Here is a 15915-nt window from a genome sequence, read left to right as displayed (position 1 = left end):
TAAACATTTTCTAATTTAACTGTCTCGCCAAAGTTAAAACTTTTGTGGAAAATGAGACAATTTTTTGATAATTATTCACAATAAAGTATTTTCATCTCATATATTTTCTTGGCATATTATCTGTCCACTATTCTTTCCTTAAATAATTTAATTTTTACATTTCTGTTTGCAATCCTCATTGAACCACCACACAAAATAGGATTCTGATGATTTTTTGCTGTTTTAGACTTTGGCTTGTCCTGAGATAACATTATTAAGTCTGAAGTTATTTATTTTTTTTGTAATAGTATCTTCTATCATTATTTTATTAGTAGTAGTATTTTTTTATTTTGGTATCACTGATGTACAATTACATGAGCAACATTACGGTTACTAGACTCCCCCCATTATCAAGTCCCCACCACATACCCCATTATAGTCACTGTCCATCAGCGTAGTTATAAAATCGTGATATGGTAGCATCTGCGTTACAGAGGGATTTTTGTTTTTATGCGGGGAACGTGGGTGCAAAGAAAATCACGAAGTGTGCCTTTCTTTTTTCCCATTTTCCTACGTGAGACATCAAGTTAAAATGAACAAATATATTGCTTTAAGAAAGGGAACAAACTGAAAACGGTGCAGCATGCGGCACTGAAGGGTCTGCGTGGGGGGTAGGGGAGGGTGTTTCTCTCCTGCTGCTGCTGCTTGGGTGCTCCAGGGCAAGCACTCAGGTGCCCGTATGACTGCAAGAAATACTGAAGTCGAGTTCATAAATCACATGTCTTTGTTTTTTAATCTCAGTAACTTACATTCTTACACTAAAGTCTCTGGTCTTTTTCCTAATCCCCATTTTTTTTCTGGCTGCCAGGGCTATGGACCCTCCAAAGTACCCCGGAGAGTCTGGTAAATGGCCACTCACCCTCTTCCTCGAAGAGAAGTCCCATGTGCGCGTGCGCCTCTGCTTCTTTCTTCCCGCCATCGATTTTTATCAGTTGAGCAATTTTAAAACATCGTTCATAGAAGTAGTTCCTTACCCACTTGTCTTCAGAATTATTGAAGCAAGAGGCCAGAGCATACAAGTTATTATAGACATCTTCAAAGTATTCTTCAAAGAAAAAAAATCATAAATTGCATTAGCAAAATGTCTCATGGCACATCCCTTCAAAGGGCAAACTGATGTACTGGAGAGGCATTTATTTTCTACTTTACTTAAGACATGATAAACTATTTAAAAAATTTAATGCAAAAATTAAACTATTAAAGAATGTGCACATAAGAAAAGCAACAAAAATCTTAACAAAAACTTAGAACATGTTAGAAATTAACATACTCTTTGGTTGAAACACGAGATTTTACATAAGGCAAAAGAGAATAGTACCTGCTAGCAATGGGCTCCATTTGTTCGGGAGAAATGAGTATATGGTTCATCAAATACTTTTCCCATGGTAGATTTGCAAAGTATTTGAAGATTACAGAGAAATCAATGTTTCTTAACCATGTCAAAAAGATAATGTGAATGAAGTAAGCAGGTAGGATATGCAAATAGCAAGGTATTTTCACCGAGGACAAAAGACAATCAGGAGTCTTACAGACAAAATAGACAGTCAGAGAAAGATGAATACCATATGATTTCACGTATGTGTGGAATCTGAAAAGCAAAACAAACAAAACAAATAGACTCATAGACACCGAATGAACTGCTGGTCACCACGCAGGTGGGGATGCGTGAAATAGGTGAAGGGGATAAAGAGGTACAAACTTCAAATTATAAAATAAATTAGTCACAGGAATGAAAGTACAGCTTAGGGAATAGTCAATAATGTTGTAATATCTTTGTATGGTAACAGATGGTAACTACACTTGTGAGCATTTAGTAATTAATGTATATAATTGCCAAATCACTTTGTTGTTCATCTGAAACCAATATAATATTGTATATTAACTGTATTTCAATAAATTTTTTGAATAAAAAATTAAAATCAATTGACCATTTTAAAAAAATGATCAACATGACCCTATAAACTCCATACACTTTCTAGCAATGTTTCCAGCAATACAAGTTGCCAGAAATAATAAGAAAGAGTGGATTTTTATGCTTCTTTTCTATGAGCATCTTTTTCTGCTGAAATCACAATAATCCAATAATCCTTCTCACTCAGTTACTAGTTTATTAATGGTAGTTTATGAACCCCCTCTTTCTTCCTACAGTAGCATCTGACCTATTTATACATAAAAATTATATTTAATAAATTGTGAGTCAGTCTTACAAACTCCACTATAATCAATCATAAACTTGAAGAAAAATATTTGTGTGTTAATAAATTATGCCTCAATCCTGTAAACTCTGCTCTATTGTTGAATATGAACAAATCCACAATCTTTATATCTTTGGCATTTGTGCTAAAAGCACAGTTGTAAATATGTGGTGGCCTCTGGATTGCCCTTTCAAGGATTTTTTTAAAGTAATCATTACCCATCAGAATTCACTGATACTAATTGTCTGCTGCAATCCACACATTCCTGGAAGGATTCTAAGTATGAAAAACATTTATACATTGCCTACCAGTACTCCTATAAGATTACAATCAAAACACTCAGAAAGATTAAAACTAGGCTGATTACAACAAAAGGTGACTTTCAAGAACTGTACATAGTCATTCTGATGTCCCCAAAGACCTAAGTCATTCGTTTACACATACTGCTTCATAATTCCGTAAGAAATTAAGATATATCTCAAAATGTTTTATGCCTAAAAACTGAAGTGAAAAAAGGTCTCCCTTTTTCCCATTTAGTGATGAGAGTTACTACGTTTTAAAGCCTGTACCTAAAATACTTCATATCTTCCATTTTAAAAGAGTTATATAAAGAAATTGTAAAAAATGTATAGTCCTGAAATAATTTTTCTGTTTCAGTAACTAAACCTTAGTAGAATAACATTTCTAACATTTTACAAACAAAATTCTTTTTTTAATTTTAGTTGATATACAATCTTATATTAGTTTCAAGTATACAGTACAGTGGCTCACCAGCTACCCATGTTATTAAATCCACACCCCAACTAGTGCAGTTACTACCTGCCAACATAGGAAGATGTTACAGAAACATTGTCTATACTCTCCATGCTGCACTACCATCCCTGTGACCAACTTATATTATGACTGAGAATTTTTGTGCCCCTTTATCTCCCTCTGCCTCCCTGTTTATTTTTTAGAATGAGTTATATAAGATGTCAAGATTCCAATTTTAAAGACTACTTGTCAGCTAAATTATTTTTTCTATGGAAAAACAGAATGTTTTCCAGAGTAATAAGCATAAAAGCTTATATTGCTCAGAGTAATGAGAATGCTCAGACATTATTCTACTTGAGGATAACATCTCAGATCCCATCTCCATGTGGGATGGAATCTTGATATGCTATTAATAGATTGTTGTATTTTAGAATAAGTGTGTTTGAATGTACATGGGTTTTAAGATTTAGGGTTAATGCAGGTTAACAGAAGCAAATCTGTAGATCCCTTATCCCATTTTCTGGTACTTTTTTTTTAACTCAAATAATGATTTTTCGCTAATAAATCTCATGTCTGAAACATGAAAAATATTACACGAATTTTAAGAGCAAACCAATATAAGATTGTATATCAATGATACTTCAAAAAAATACAAAAAAAAGATTAAAAAAGGCAAATGTTTACATGTCTTTCAACTGAAATGCCTCTAATATTTTTGTAATAAATTAAATTTTCTACATTTCAACCAGGCAAAATCCACTGCATTTTGAAGATAATAACCCTGCAGAAGAGTTATTCTGGGTAAGATGTTATTTTGTTCCATTTAACAAATACAACTTAGTTACCATGAACATATGATAAGCCACTTAGTGAAGAAAATGTTTCATTACTTATACCATTTGTATGAGACATTGTCTATTATAGTTTGGACTTAGTCTATAGTTAATTTTTAGAATTGGAGAAATTTTTATTTATATGTATATTTACTTTGAACAGAAAAGCTATAAACTAAAATGTTTTCTACCTTAAATAGACTATTTAGCATTTTAGTTTCTTTATAGTTACAAAATGCTTTAGATTGAATTTCTTGTATTTATTACATTCTATGACGAATGATGTTTTTAGCTCATATTTGTACTACTCAAATGAAAGCCTCTACTTAAAGCACTGGGTGAATATGATTAATTAAACTTGAAAAAAATGACTAATGGGTAAATTTTAACATGATCAATTCTATTTTCAGCATAAATATTATTTCAGACTTTGGGGCTGATACTAGAATGTTGGCTTTTTAAAACAGCATTTTTTTATTTATAGCAGTTAATTTGAGAAATTCTATGTAAGCCACATTTTAAAATTCATGAACGGACTCTATTTTTAGAGTCAATCCTGCAGTTAAATATTTTATAATACAAATAATCACCTCTTACAATTGTGTGTTCACTTGTGTTAGAATTTCTGCGTATCTCCTATTTGTAAGTCAGGTCGGAAATATGTGTTGACTCTACTATAGAGGCTGAAAGACATCTGCTACCCTTCTGATGCTGTTCCTGTATCCCCATGAATTCTCCCTATTATAGTACCGGGTAACAAGAAGTTGCCTAGTGCTCTATTTTTCCACTGAAAAGCCTAAAATGAAATACAGACGACGTCATGTTGCTTGAGTTTCTCTTTGAGTCCTATGGTTACTTCACACACAAAAAGTTGAATTAGAACAATTGAAGTCGAACAATTCAGAACACCAAATTTATGTGCGAAATTCTAGGAATTCCTTTTTTTCTTATATAACTGACCAAAATGATTGTATCAAATAACCAATTTCTAATATGGAACTAAGAAATACTTATGACAATTTCAATCAGAGAGTTAAATATTTTCTTCAATAATTGTAACATGGACTTTCTGAAAAATTGTAGGGTACAAAAAAGGAAACTTATTAGAAATGTTAACAGAAAAAGTTAACAATTTTATTCATAATTGTGAATTGCAGGCTTTTTATGTCTGTTCACTAATCACTAATAATAATTCTGATTGAAATATAGGATTTACTGATAAAAACTTCAAGTTCCATTATATAAATACTAGAAACTCAGTATAATTTCCAAGTTGCAGTACTCTATGCAAGTATTTCATTGGTGAAAGTCAACATTCAGATTACATAAAGAGAAAATCTATGGGAAGATTTATAATTAATGATATGAAAGATTTTAATACATTGGAAAGTTCTGGAGATGTTATTAGGTGCTATGTATCATCTTCCCTGGCTTAGAACGACATCACCAGGATGCCCCTGTGTCTGAGCAGCCTTGTGATTCACAGTTCGTATCATTTATTCCATACAGACACTTAGTTGACTAGGCTGAGATGTGCTAAGTTGTCTTAATGTTTCAAATTCACACATGAAACAATTTGGAATCTTCCCTCGGGCTCGCTGTTCTGGCTCCTGCAGTGCTGCTGCCCACAATCCCTCCACACTCACCTTTGCGCTCAGCCGCCTCAGCCCTGGTCAGGTAGCGGTAGAAGTGATCCAGTTTATCAGGCTGCTCCTCCAGGGGTTTCTGCAACCAGAAGAGGGATCTAACGCGTGCAGCCTCCCTGTGGGCATCCCACTGCTCCATCAGAGTGAAGAGCTCGGTGAAGGACTTATGGTAACCATTCCGCAGCATGTCCACGCAGATGTTCTTCTTGTATGAGTTCCGGTGACTGGGAATAAGAAACAGACCACTCAAAGCATTATTCTAATCTTTTAAATCTGGGCAGTGTTTTTATCCTCTGATAATGAAAGGTTGAATCACACTGCCTTTTCTCTCAGTTTCTGAAAGCCCTGAAAACTGTCTTTCCCTCAGACACTTATCATTGAAGAATTTCACTTTAATGAAATATGCCAGGAGCTATCTAAATACAGTAATTTTAATGCAGTTACATTATAAACATATCAGTTCCAGAGCTGAGTTCCCTTCGATAGGGACAAATAAGCTAGCTGAGTGATGTCACTCTGTTCAGGTTGCTGTAACAAAATACTACCGACTTAAGTAGCTTAAAAAAAAAAACCCAGAAATTTATTGTTCACAGTTCTGGAGGCTGGAAATTCAAGATCAAGGCACCAGCGTAGTTGCCTTCTGGTGAGGGCCCTCATCCTGGTTCACAGCTGGCTCCTTCTCACTGTGTCCTCACAGCGTGGGGAGGCTAGGGATCTCTCTGAATCCCATTCATGAGGACTCCTCTCTAATGACCTAGGCACCTCCCAAGGGCCTCACTTACTAATACCATCTCCTTTGGGGGTTAGGACTTAAACATGTGAATTATGGGGGATATAAACATTCAGACCACAGCAACTGACAATATCCAAAAATATATGATAAGCTAGCCTCCCACCAAAACAAGAAGCCTGTAATAAGCCAAGCAAAAATTAAAATTTCATTTCATATAAAAAAATGCATTCTGTAGTAAATGGCTTCACAGTATGTGATAGAAGTTCATTCATTCATGCAGAAAATGATGAGATCTATTACCAGACATATTTTAAAATTATTTTCAGTTAGGATTAAGTTAATGATTTGTTAGTTTAATAATTCTCTTCTAACTTAATAAATGATATGCAAGGAGGTAAAATGACAAATGAGTATTACATTTAATCCTTCAACAAATAGCTATTGACTCTTCTACTAAGTGTCAAGCACTGTTGTAGACCAAATAGGTTCAATCCCCTTGTGAAGTCTGTATTCAAGTGGGAAAACACTACCAACAGGTAAGTAAACAAATAATCTCAGATGATGAAAACTGCCATATAGGAAATAAACAGGGTAGGGGATAAAAGCTGTGTAGTAGCTATTATTCCACGAAATGAGCAATCAAGAGGCCAAATCGTAAGTTTTTACTAATTATTTCATTTTAAAAAAATTAGGAGACAATTAAATATTTAGAACAAATAACATTAGGTGATATTGCTAGCAATAAAAATTTTAGTGTGGGATGGAAACAACCTAAAATTAGAATACCTAAGATAGAGCCGGTTATGACCATATTTCTTCTCACACATAAAATGTATATTGATATACGCCTTGCCTCTATCACAGGATCTTTCTAAGAACAAAATGGAATTATGTATGTGAAAACGTCTGAGAACTGTGAAATCCGGCACTATGGCTCTCAACTTTTGGCTATGTAATTGATTCACCTAAAGAGTTTAAAAAGCAAACAAAACAAAAATGCCCAGACTCCATCCACCAGGAGTAGCTTTCTCAGTGGATCAGCTTAGGTATGGAACAAAACACATAACAAGTGATAAAGAGGGGAGCGGTAATAGAGAAGTTGGGAAAAAAAAAAAAGGCAGGACTCAAATCACGAAGAGACCTCAGTGCCATGGTAGGAAATGTGGACCCCAAGTTAGGAGTGAGGCAGAGCCACTGAAGGGTTTGAATCGTGGACACGACTCCATGAGATGGCAATCTGAGAAAATCATCTGGAGGGAGTGTCCCAGCCGAACCGGAACCCTCCCCCATCTGGAAGCCAGTTGCAGGGCACCTATTGCTATAGCATTTATCCAGAAAGAGAACAGGGAAACCCCATTCCTGGGCCAAAGGTCAAAAGCCACCATCATGTATGAGGCCAAAAATATATGAAATGGGGAAGAGAAAAGAAGTAACAGATTTTTGTTTGTTTCTGCCTTCCAGCTGAGATAGAGGAGAGTAAGGAGAAGGAGCAGTGAGGCGCTGCAAAGGGCCATGTCCTCTCTCTCCCCTCCTTTCCACTTGTTCCTACACAAGGGCATGGGAAGGCAGCAAAAGTCACTGTATAGGGTTTCTCAGCACCAGTGGACCAGAACTGACCCTATAGTTTCCCAGAGCCCCTGAATGGTATGAGTAGAATGCCATAAAGTCTAGTGGTCTCCACGTGTGACACAAAAGTTAATGGAAAGAGAACGCTGGTATATAAGCCACAATGTCACCGGCCGAAACAAGGGGACATGTGCTAAAAAGCTACCCACTGGGGCCTGAAGGAGGACACCATTATAATTCTGAGAATAAGCAGCAGTGGGAAGCTCCTGAGGACTCAGGTCAGCATATTTCCAGAGCTGAGAGAAAAGCACATCAGAGATGGAAACCTGTAGAGCCCCAAAGGTCAGGAATGCATTCAACTACAAGTAAGAGAAAACTTGGCTGACGGTGCCTTTGAAAAGTAGAGGTTTCTGTTTCTCACAGCACACGATGCCTAAGGGTAGGCAGCTATTGGCCTGGGTTCAGTGCATGGCAAGTTTAGGGCCCATGCTGGTCATTGGAGGGCTGCTATAAATCTCAATATCATGTCCACTGTCAAGGCAAGAAAAAGGGGAATATGGGGTGGTACCAGCTGTGTCTTTCCCTAGCACTAGGGAAAAGAAAGCATTCCTGCAACTCCTGGGGGATTCTCACTGTGGTTTCATTGGCCAGAACTAGGTCACATGGCCACCCCTTGCTGCAAGGGGATTAGAAAAACAAATATCCGGCCTGTTTTTGAGCACATTGCTGCCCACCAAAAAACTGGAGTTATACGTTAGCAAAGAAGGCAGCAGGAATGGTACTAGAAAGGCAAATTCAGTGTCTATCACAAGGTCCTAGATAAAGATCTGAAAGTAAATGCTGACAAACCCTAAGTCCTGGAGTTGCCAGTTAAAACCAGGCAGGATGTCCAGTTAAAGTTAACTATCAGGTAAACAACAAATGATTCTTTAGTATTAGTATGCTCCAAATAGTGCTTGGGACATACTTATTTATACTAAAAAAGTTTTTGTTTTTTGAAACTCAAATTGAAGTGTATATCCAGCATTTTTATTTGCTAAATCTAGCAACTCGACTCCCCTCCACCCTGCACCAACAGTGCATTGTTTCTATACAGGAAAATAGGGTGATGGGACAGGTGTTAAAGTCTTGAATAACCTGAGAAATCACTGAATTGGACTGGCTTTACCTGAGAGGGACAAGATTGGATTTTTACACTAGGGAGGATCAAGCCTCAGGGCCAGGAATTAAAAGTAATTGAGCATCCTTGGGCGTGTGACTGAAATTCACGGCTGGTCCAAGAACATGACTGGGAGGAGATAGAATAGGGGGGTAGGGAGAAGAGATGGGAGGCGCCGGTGGTCCTGGGAAGGAGAGGCCAAGGGGCTGAAGGAGATGAGGGGGATGAATAGAAGCAGATGGATTCAATACGTATATAGGAGATAAAAAATAATACCTATTACTTGGTAACTGAGTGGATGTTGGGGGTGAAGAAAGGGAGGGGCCGGATGAGAGGCTGGATTTCGGACTGGGTAACAGGTGACAGGAAACAGGCTGAGGGGGCAACACAAAAGGATGAGTAGGTTTGGGGAAAACTTGTAAGTTTGGGTTCTAATAACTTCAGTTTGAGGAGGCTAAAGGGACATCCCAGCAGTACCCCCAAAAGGGGGCAGCTTGGGGAGCAGGAGGTCTGAGAGGACACGGGGCTGGAGATCCAGCCTTGCTCCAAACAAGCAGTGCCACCTGTGTATGTTTATGCCTTGGCTGCCAGTATGTTTTCTTGTGAATGAAGAAATCATTCTGGGACAAAACCGCAGAAAATCAGAAATAAATAAAAATCAGAACATTAACTTTAAACAATAAAATTAAATACACGTCTGGAGGCCATCTCAGTTCCAACCCGAGCTGGGGCAGAAATGCAGCAGCAAATCGCTGTCTAAGCCTTATTTCCCACAGTTGGAAGGTGAGAACGCCTCGGCTGGATTTGGTTCCACTGCCGCAGGTGGCAGCATGCCAAAGTACTTCGGGAAGTCACCCGCCCCACACCGGGGCTCGCCTTGGTAGGACTCGACTGCAAAGACTCCTGGGCCAAGGGCTGGGTCGGCGATTCAAATGAAGCCAACTGGCGTCTGTCCCAGGATTTTAAATCTTGAGGCAAGAAACACAAATGTGTAGAAGGTCGTTGGGGCTCGGTCAGCCCGGCAACGACATCCTGACAGCCTCAAGTAGTTCTTGCAACCTACATCCTTTCAGGGGTCTCTTGCCTCGTCCTTTTTATCTGAGCCAGGTTCTCCCTAAATTCAGCTAAGTTACCTAATATCCTTCCAATAAAATTATTTCGACTTCATTTAGTCAGAACAGTTTCCATTGCCTATTACCAAAGAACATGAAGGGATTCAGAAAGGCAGTGGACTACAAATGTTTTCAAGATATCTTTCAACCTCAAAACATCCATGATAGAAAACTAATATCAATTTTTAAAATCTCCAATGCATTTTTAAAAAAGACTATTCTTTGCAGAAGAGATTTCAAGTAGAAATGTATTTAAAATTGCATACAGACCTATGCTATAATCTGTTTTATATACCCATTTATGTGTACACACACATGCATATGTACACATCATTGTTTAAACCCCATTACAAATACTCTAGAGCAAGAAAGAGCAAATAATCATTTACTTAACACATTCCTATTTAAGTTTTCATAGTTAATGCAATTTATTTCCAATGAAAGCAATTTTTTATTAAAATGTATCATCTGAAAATAAAAATGTACATCAATTTCCACCACTATATTTGGATTTCTCAGGACAGAGAATCATAACCAAAATTCACTTGCTTTATGGAAAGGAATTTTTTAAAATTACAAATAGAACTATAAAAATTCTCATTCATTGTGTTTTTTGTATTTTATTTGGACATAGAGTTATCAGTCTTTGGCCTCACTTACATATTAAAGCAAGTATTAGTCTAAATTAAAATATGTTCTTTTTAAGTATCAGAAGAATATCTCCTTAACCTGAAGTCATTATACTGGGTGGAAATTGAGAAATATGGGAAGATTTATGTAGAGATTTGATATTATGAAATTTGAGAAGTCCTCCTGACAGAAAACATGCCATTCATGGAAGACGACGTTGTGACACACACAGGCATGCTGAGCATCTATAAATGTATATCCTTAGGGAAATTTTGCCACTGCAGACACTGGATTAAGGGATGCAGCTTAAGAAAAATAGATTTAGGAATGGAATTAAATGATCATGCATTTCACATGGAATTTTATTACTATAAAGGCATTCTTCAGGGGAGATTTTGTGTATTTTGCATTTACATAAAAATTTATCTAAAAAAATTCTAACATCTTTAAACAAATCTCTAAATTTACAGAAAGTAAAACTGAAAAATCTGACAGAACTCTTAGCAGTTGAATTTGTGGTAATGCTTGGAAATGGGGAACTTTTTGATAAATGGCCATAGAGGTATTGTATCATTTTAAAATTCTGCCTTAAACCATTTTGAATAGCTACTATTTATAAAGCACTTACATTGTGTCAGACAATATGTAGACTTAATTTCCAACTCACACAATAACTCTACAAAGTACAACTTCCATTATCAAGATAAAGAAAGTATCTTCAGTGAGGTTGTGACTTGCCCAAAGCCATAAAGCTACCAAGTGGCAGAGATGGAATTTGCACCCTGGTTTCTCTCACTTTAAATTCTGAATTTTCCCACTTTACCACATTGCCTCTGTTACATCAAACACTGTTGATTTTTCTTGATCTCTACCTTGATCTCTACCACACAATTTTGTTTATTGCATTGATTGTTTAGCAATGTGTCACAATTAGACAATTACAATGTAACTCCCCAATCCGAAAGCAGTTGTATTTGTCCATACTAATCCAGGTTTACACTGAACTGGGGAAAGAGATTGGTGTCATTCTGTGACTCTCTCAGAGAAACCCCTTCCTTAAAATGAGGAAGTAGACAGTTAGTAGCATTCACCGAGAGCAAACTAAACAGATGTGATTCTCACAAGGGTATAAAGACAAATAGAAAAAAAACTGAGAGAGAGGAACATATAAAAGAGTAAAAAGCACACACTTCTACAAATATGAAGAACATGAATAAATGGAATGAATATATACAAGAACTTATTTCCCTGAACTTATAGGTATTTATATAGTTATTAAATGGGCTTTCAAAATCAAAATTCATCATCAGCTATTCAAATATATGATTAATATATTTAACATATTTTTTCATGGGATGAACTGAAATAGTGTATCAAGGTGAAATTTCATATTCAGTAACATATATCAAAAGCTGTTCAGTTTAAAAAATCATACTTTGAAGATCATAAAATTTTTATTTAATCTGACAAAGATAAACTCAAAAGATACATAACATATAATCAAAAGTCAAGATAATACTTTTATTCCATTAAATTAATATTTATAAGTCACTAGTGGGTTATCCATATGTCAGTTGTAACAGTATCACATTCATATTGTAGGTATAAATGTTATTGGAATCACCTACAGGATAATTGCACTGACTCTTAAATTAATACTTTAATAGCTTCAGTTTAATATAATTTCCATGTTATAAAGTGAGTCACTATTCTTCCCATACTTTTCAGTGTAGGTTAATATTACATGTAATTAGAATAGGGGAAAAATCCATTTCTTGACATACACACACTGATAAAAAAAATCGTATAAGTAATTTGGGTATGTTTTATAGTTTTCTGTGAAAAGGATATTTTTTCCCAAAAAGCTAAAACAAAGAAAGATGTAGCATTCCCTTACTCATAACAATATATATAAAGAAAAGTTCAAAAGAAAAGATTAACTATGTTTGAAGTATATAGAACTATAATGAATACTAAAAGCATTCTAAAATTTTTATACATTTAAGTTTTTAACATTTGTTAGTCATAGTAGTTTACTGTTTAAGAACTAATACTAATTAAGAATTACACTACTATCGCCACACATATATTTGCGTGATAACCATTGGAGAGTTGAAATCTTTAGGGTTTTTATTTTCCATGTATTTCAAAATATACCAAGAAAAAATTTCAATATGAAAAAGGCTTATTTTAAGCTTAAAGGATTTCCAATGAGTTGACTGGTCTCTGGGGGCATCTACTGGAAATTTAGCAAACTGCACTCATATCATGTAAATTTGATAACTTTAATTATCCATCTTAATACAGATATTATTTTAATTGATATGCAAATAAGGTGACACTCAAAGAAGATAAATGTAAAGTTATGCATGGTATTCCATCTCATCCATCTGGTAACAGCAAAACACATAGCTGTCTATGAGATCAGTTAACAAATACTCAACTGTTAAAAATGTAAATAGGGCAGGTGGCATATCACACATTAACAGTTTTCAAACCATTCAAGTCTCATGTTTGGAAAAGGCAGAAATACATCTTAGGGATAAATACACATATTTAAAGAGGGATTTTTATTAATCCAAGTAAAGTGCATATAAAAGGCACTTTTAAAATTGATAGTTTCTCTAAAATTCATTTTGCATCTCAGTATATCCACCAATCATACATAACATGAAAATCACCACTTATTTTCTCTATGACTTAATTATTTGCATGTTAATATCTCAAAAAGTAGATTTTGCTATACAAATTTGTTAAAGATTCAAAGAGTCTATCCTTTCTTATAATTATCTTAGAATTAGACTTGAAAATTGTTATTAATTTTTCCTAAACATTTTAGAACTTCCTTAATGAAAAGTGAACAAACAATGAAGATAATATAAACACTGCAGTTCATGTATAGTTCTAACATATATTTCAATAAACACAATAACTCTTGTAAAAATATTATTACAGTTATGACTAACCATGTAACAGGAATTAAAATATCATAGCCATTGTAACGACCTTGATTTTCTTTGTGAAATGTATTGGTCATATTTGTTTTAAGAGAAAATAAAACAATTTTTTGAAGGTGGATCTATTGTGCTGTACTTATATTGTATCATAATGTACTTTATATATTGCTATATATTTACATAAAAACCTTCTAATAAAGATTGAGATACATAACATTTTAGCTTCATTCCAAAGAAATACCATTAATGCATGTATATTAGCTTATACTGTTTCTAAAAATTTAGATTATCCAAATAAATGTTACCACCTTCAATTGTATAAATAAATAACTAATCACTGTAAAAGTGTTATCAACAAATAAGAACATAAGTATTAATATTGCAGGATTTTTGTTTCAGTTTAGATTTAGACTCATTTTAGATAGCTGGACTTATTTGATAACTTAAAATAAATATATAAAATCTTCCCTCCAAGAGGTTATAGTATAGAATTTTTTGTGATTTTCTAAACAATTGGAAGTTTACTAGCTTTGATCTTTAGAGGAAACTGTTACATATGCAAGTTTTGCTCTATATTTTTGGAAAGTACAAATTTTCTTCTATTAATAAAGTTATTTAGAAAGCATAGTCAAACTTTAAACATTTTAAAAGTATAAAAACAAATTGAAAAATGTCATTTGGAAAAAACTAACTCAAGTTCAACCCTTAATTTAAAAAAATCTAATAATAATAACTAAGAAATGAAGTTTACCCCTTCTTATTTTGTAAATGGGACTATTACTAATATAATATTTTCAAAAAATTTTTTTAAATTTAATCAGCAATGAATTCTCCAAATAGCACAGTAAGAATTTACTTCAACACGGGTGATTTTATTTCAGATATGTGGAATGTTTGAGTAGAATAAAACGAAGATTATTTTTCAGATTCAGTTATGTTATAACTGATATTTAGCATAAAAGGCAGTAATTTTTTGTGAGATCAATAAATGTTATTAGTCAAAGGGTATTTTTGCTGGTGATTGTTACCTGATATCAGAGAAAAGCTATGGTTACTTAGCAGGTAAGTACAGACTGCAATCCTTACAACAGCTTTAAATAATTCCCTTAATAAAATAAGGGCATTTTAAAATTTGCATGCCCTGTTAAAAATGATTTACTCAAGTGATTCCTATTCAAATATGTGAAGCACAACAATTGTCATGAGAAAGGATAAATGATTCATCATTCAATATAAATAAAGTATTACCAAAATATGTACCCATGTAGCTGTCACACACATTTTTTTTACTGATTTTCTTTGCTGGAAAAATCTCAAACTCAACCACATTAAAAAAACTTTTCTAAGTTTAGTGGAAAGGCACTCATAGAAGGCTCCTTAGATGAGGCTAATTACATGTATAATCTTTAAAATGGTCTTATTACTTGTAAACTTCCTTGAGAAACCCAAACTTTTTTACAAGAGTGCTTTAAGCAAAGACTAGACCTGGAAAGGCAATGAAAATGTCACTGTTTAAGAAGAATTTTTGGTGAAAGTACCACACTTGCGTACCAGTACCTTTGACTGACTGAGGCAGTCATGTAGATTCTTGTTCTTTTCTTTCAAATTACTCTGTAACTTTCAACTATAGGAAAATCAATTAAGCATAAACTGAAAAACAGTCTGAAAATGATGTTAGTTTTTGGACTGAATTATAATGCTAAAAAAAGAAATCTGAGTAAGCAATATAATTGCTATATTCTGCATCCAAATATAACAATAAACATTGAAAAAGAGGAAAAAGTAAGTTTTACACTACATGACTACAATAGACTATAAACGTGTAGACATGATGATGTAGCTCATCAACTCCATATTTTTGTCCAAATTAGTATCGACAATTTTTTATTAATATAAAAGTCCATACACTAGTCACTCTGTTTTTTGAAACATAATTCTGTGATTGCTCTCCAAATTTTAAAAAATTCATTTAGATGATTTCATCTCACATTTTATCATTTAAACTTTTTCTTTCAGTTCTTGATCTATTCATCTTTATGAATAAAAACAGTATCAATTTTCTATATAAATTGAGTGAAATACTAAGCTTTTAATAAAAATGTACAGCTGGAAAATATAAAGACAAACTTAGTAAAAACAAGTTGCATTAAAAGGAAAACCAGCTCAGTGTTTCTTTTTTGCTAAAGTATGTCATACATTTTATCTTTGCAAGAGTTTCACGAGTTTTGCAAGTAAAATTCTGTTTCCTCTACACTTGCTAATAGTCATGAGAATCTGTAGTTTGCACCTTCC

At 34.4% G+C, this 15915-nt stretch overlaps 1 protein-coding gene across 4 annotated transcripts in view; it reads right to left on the bottom strand.

Moving 5' to 3' along the window:
* Positions 1-15915, bottom strand: part of TTC29 (tetratricopeptide repeat domain 29) — a 265346-nt gene that overhangs the window by 212341 nt on the left and 37090 nt on the right. For all 4 annotated transcript variants that reach the window (XM_073230446.1, XM_073230444.1, XM_073230445.1 and 1 more), the window contains 2 exons: positions 5467-5690; positions 899-1084 (listed from right to left, as the gene is read on the bottom strand). In XM_073230446.1, coding sequence (XP_073086547.1) covers positions 899-1084; positions 5467-5690 — 410 coding nt within the window. The remainder of the gene's footprint in view (positions 1-898; positions 1085-5466; positions 5691-15915) is intronic.

The sequence above is a fragment of the Manis javanica genome, chromosome 3 (assembly GCF_040802235.1).
Source record: "Manis javanica isolate MJ-LG chromosome 3, MJ_LKY, whole genome shotgun sequence".
Classification (NCBI taxonomy): Eukaryota; Metazoa; Chordata; class Mammalia; order Pholidota; family Manidae; genus Manis; species Manis javanica.
Note: the sequence above shows the minus strand (reverse complement) of the source record. Positions and strands in the feature narration are given on the sequence as shown.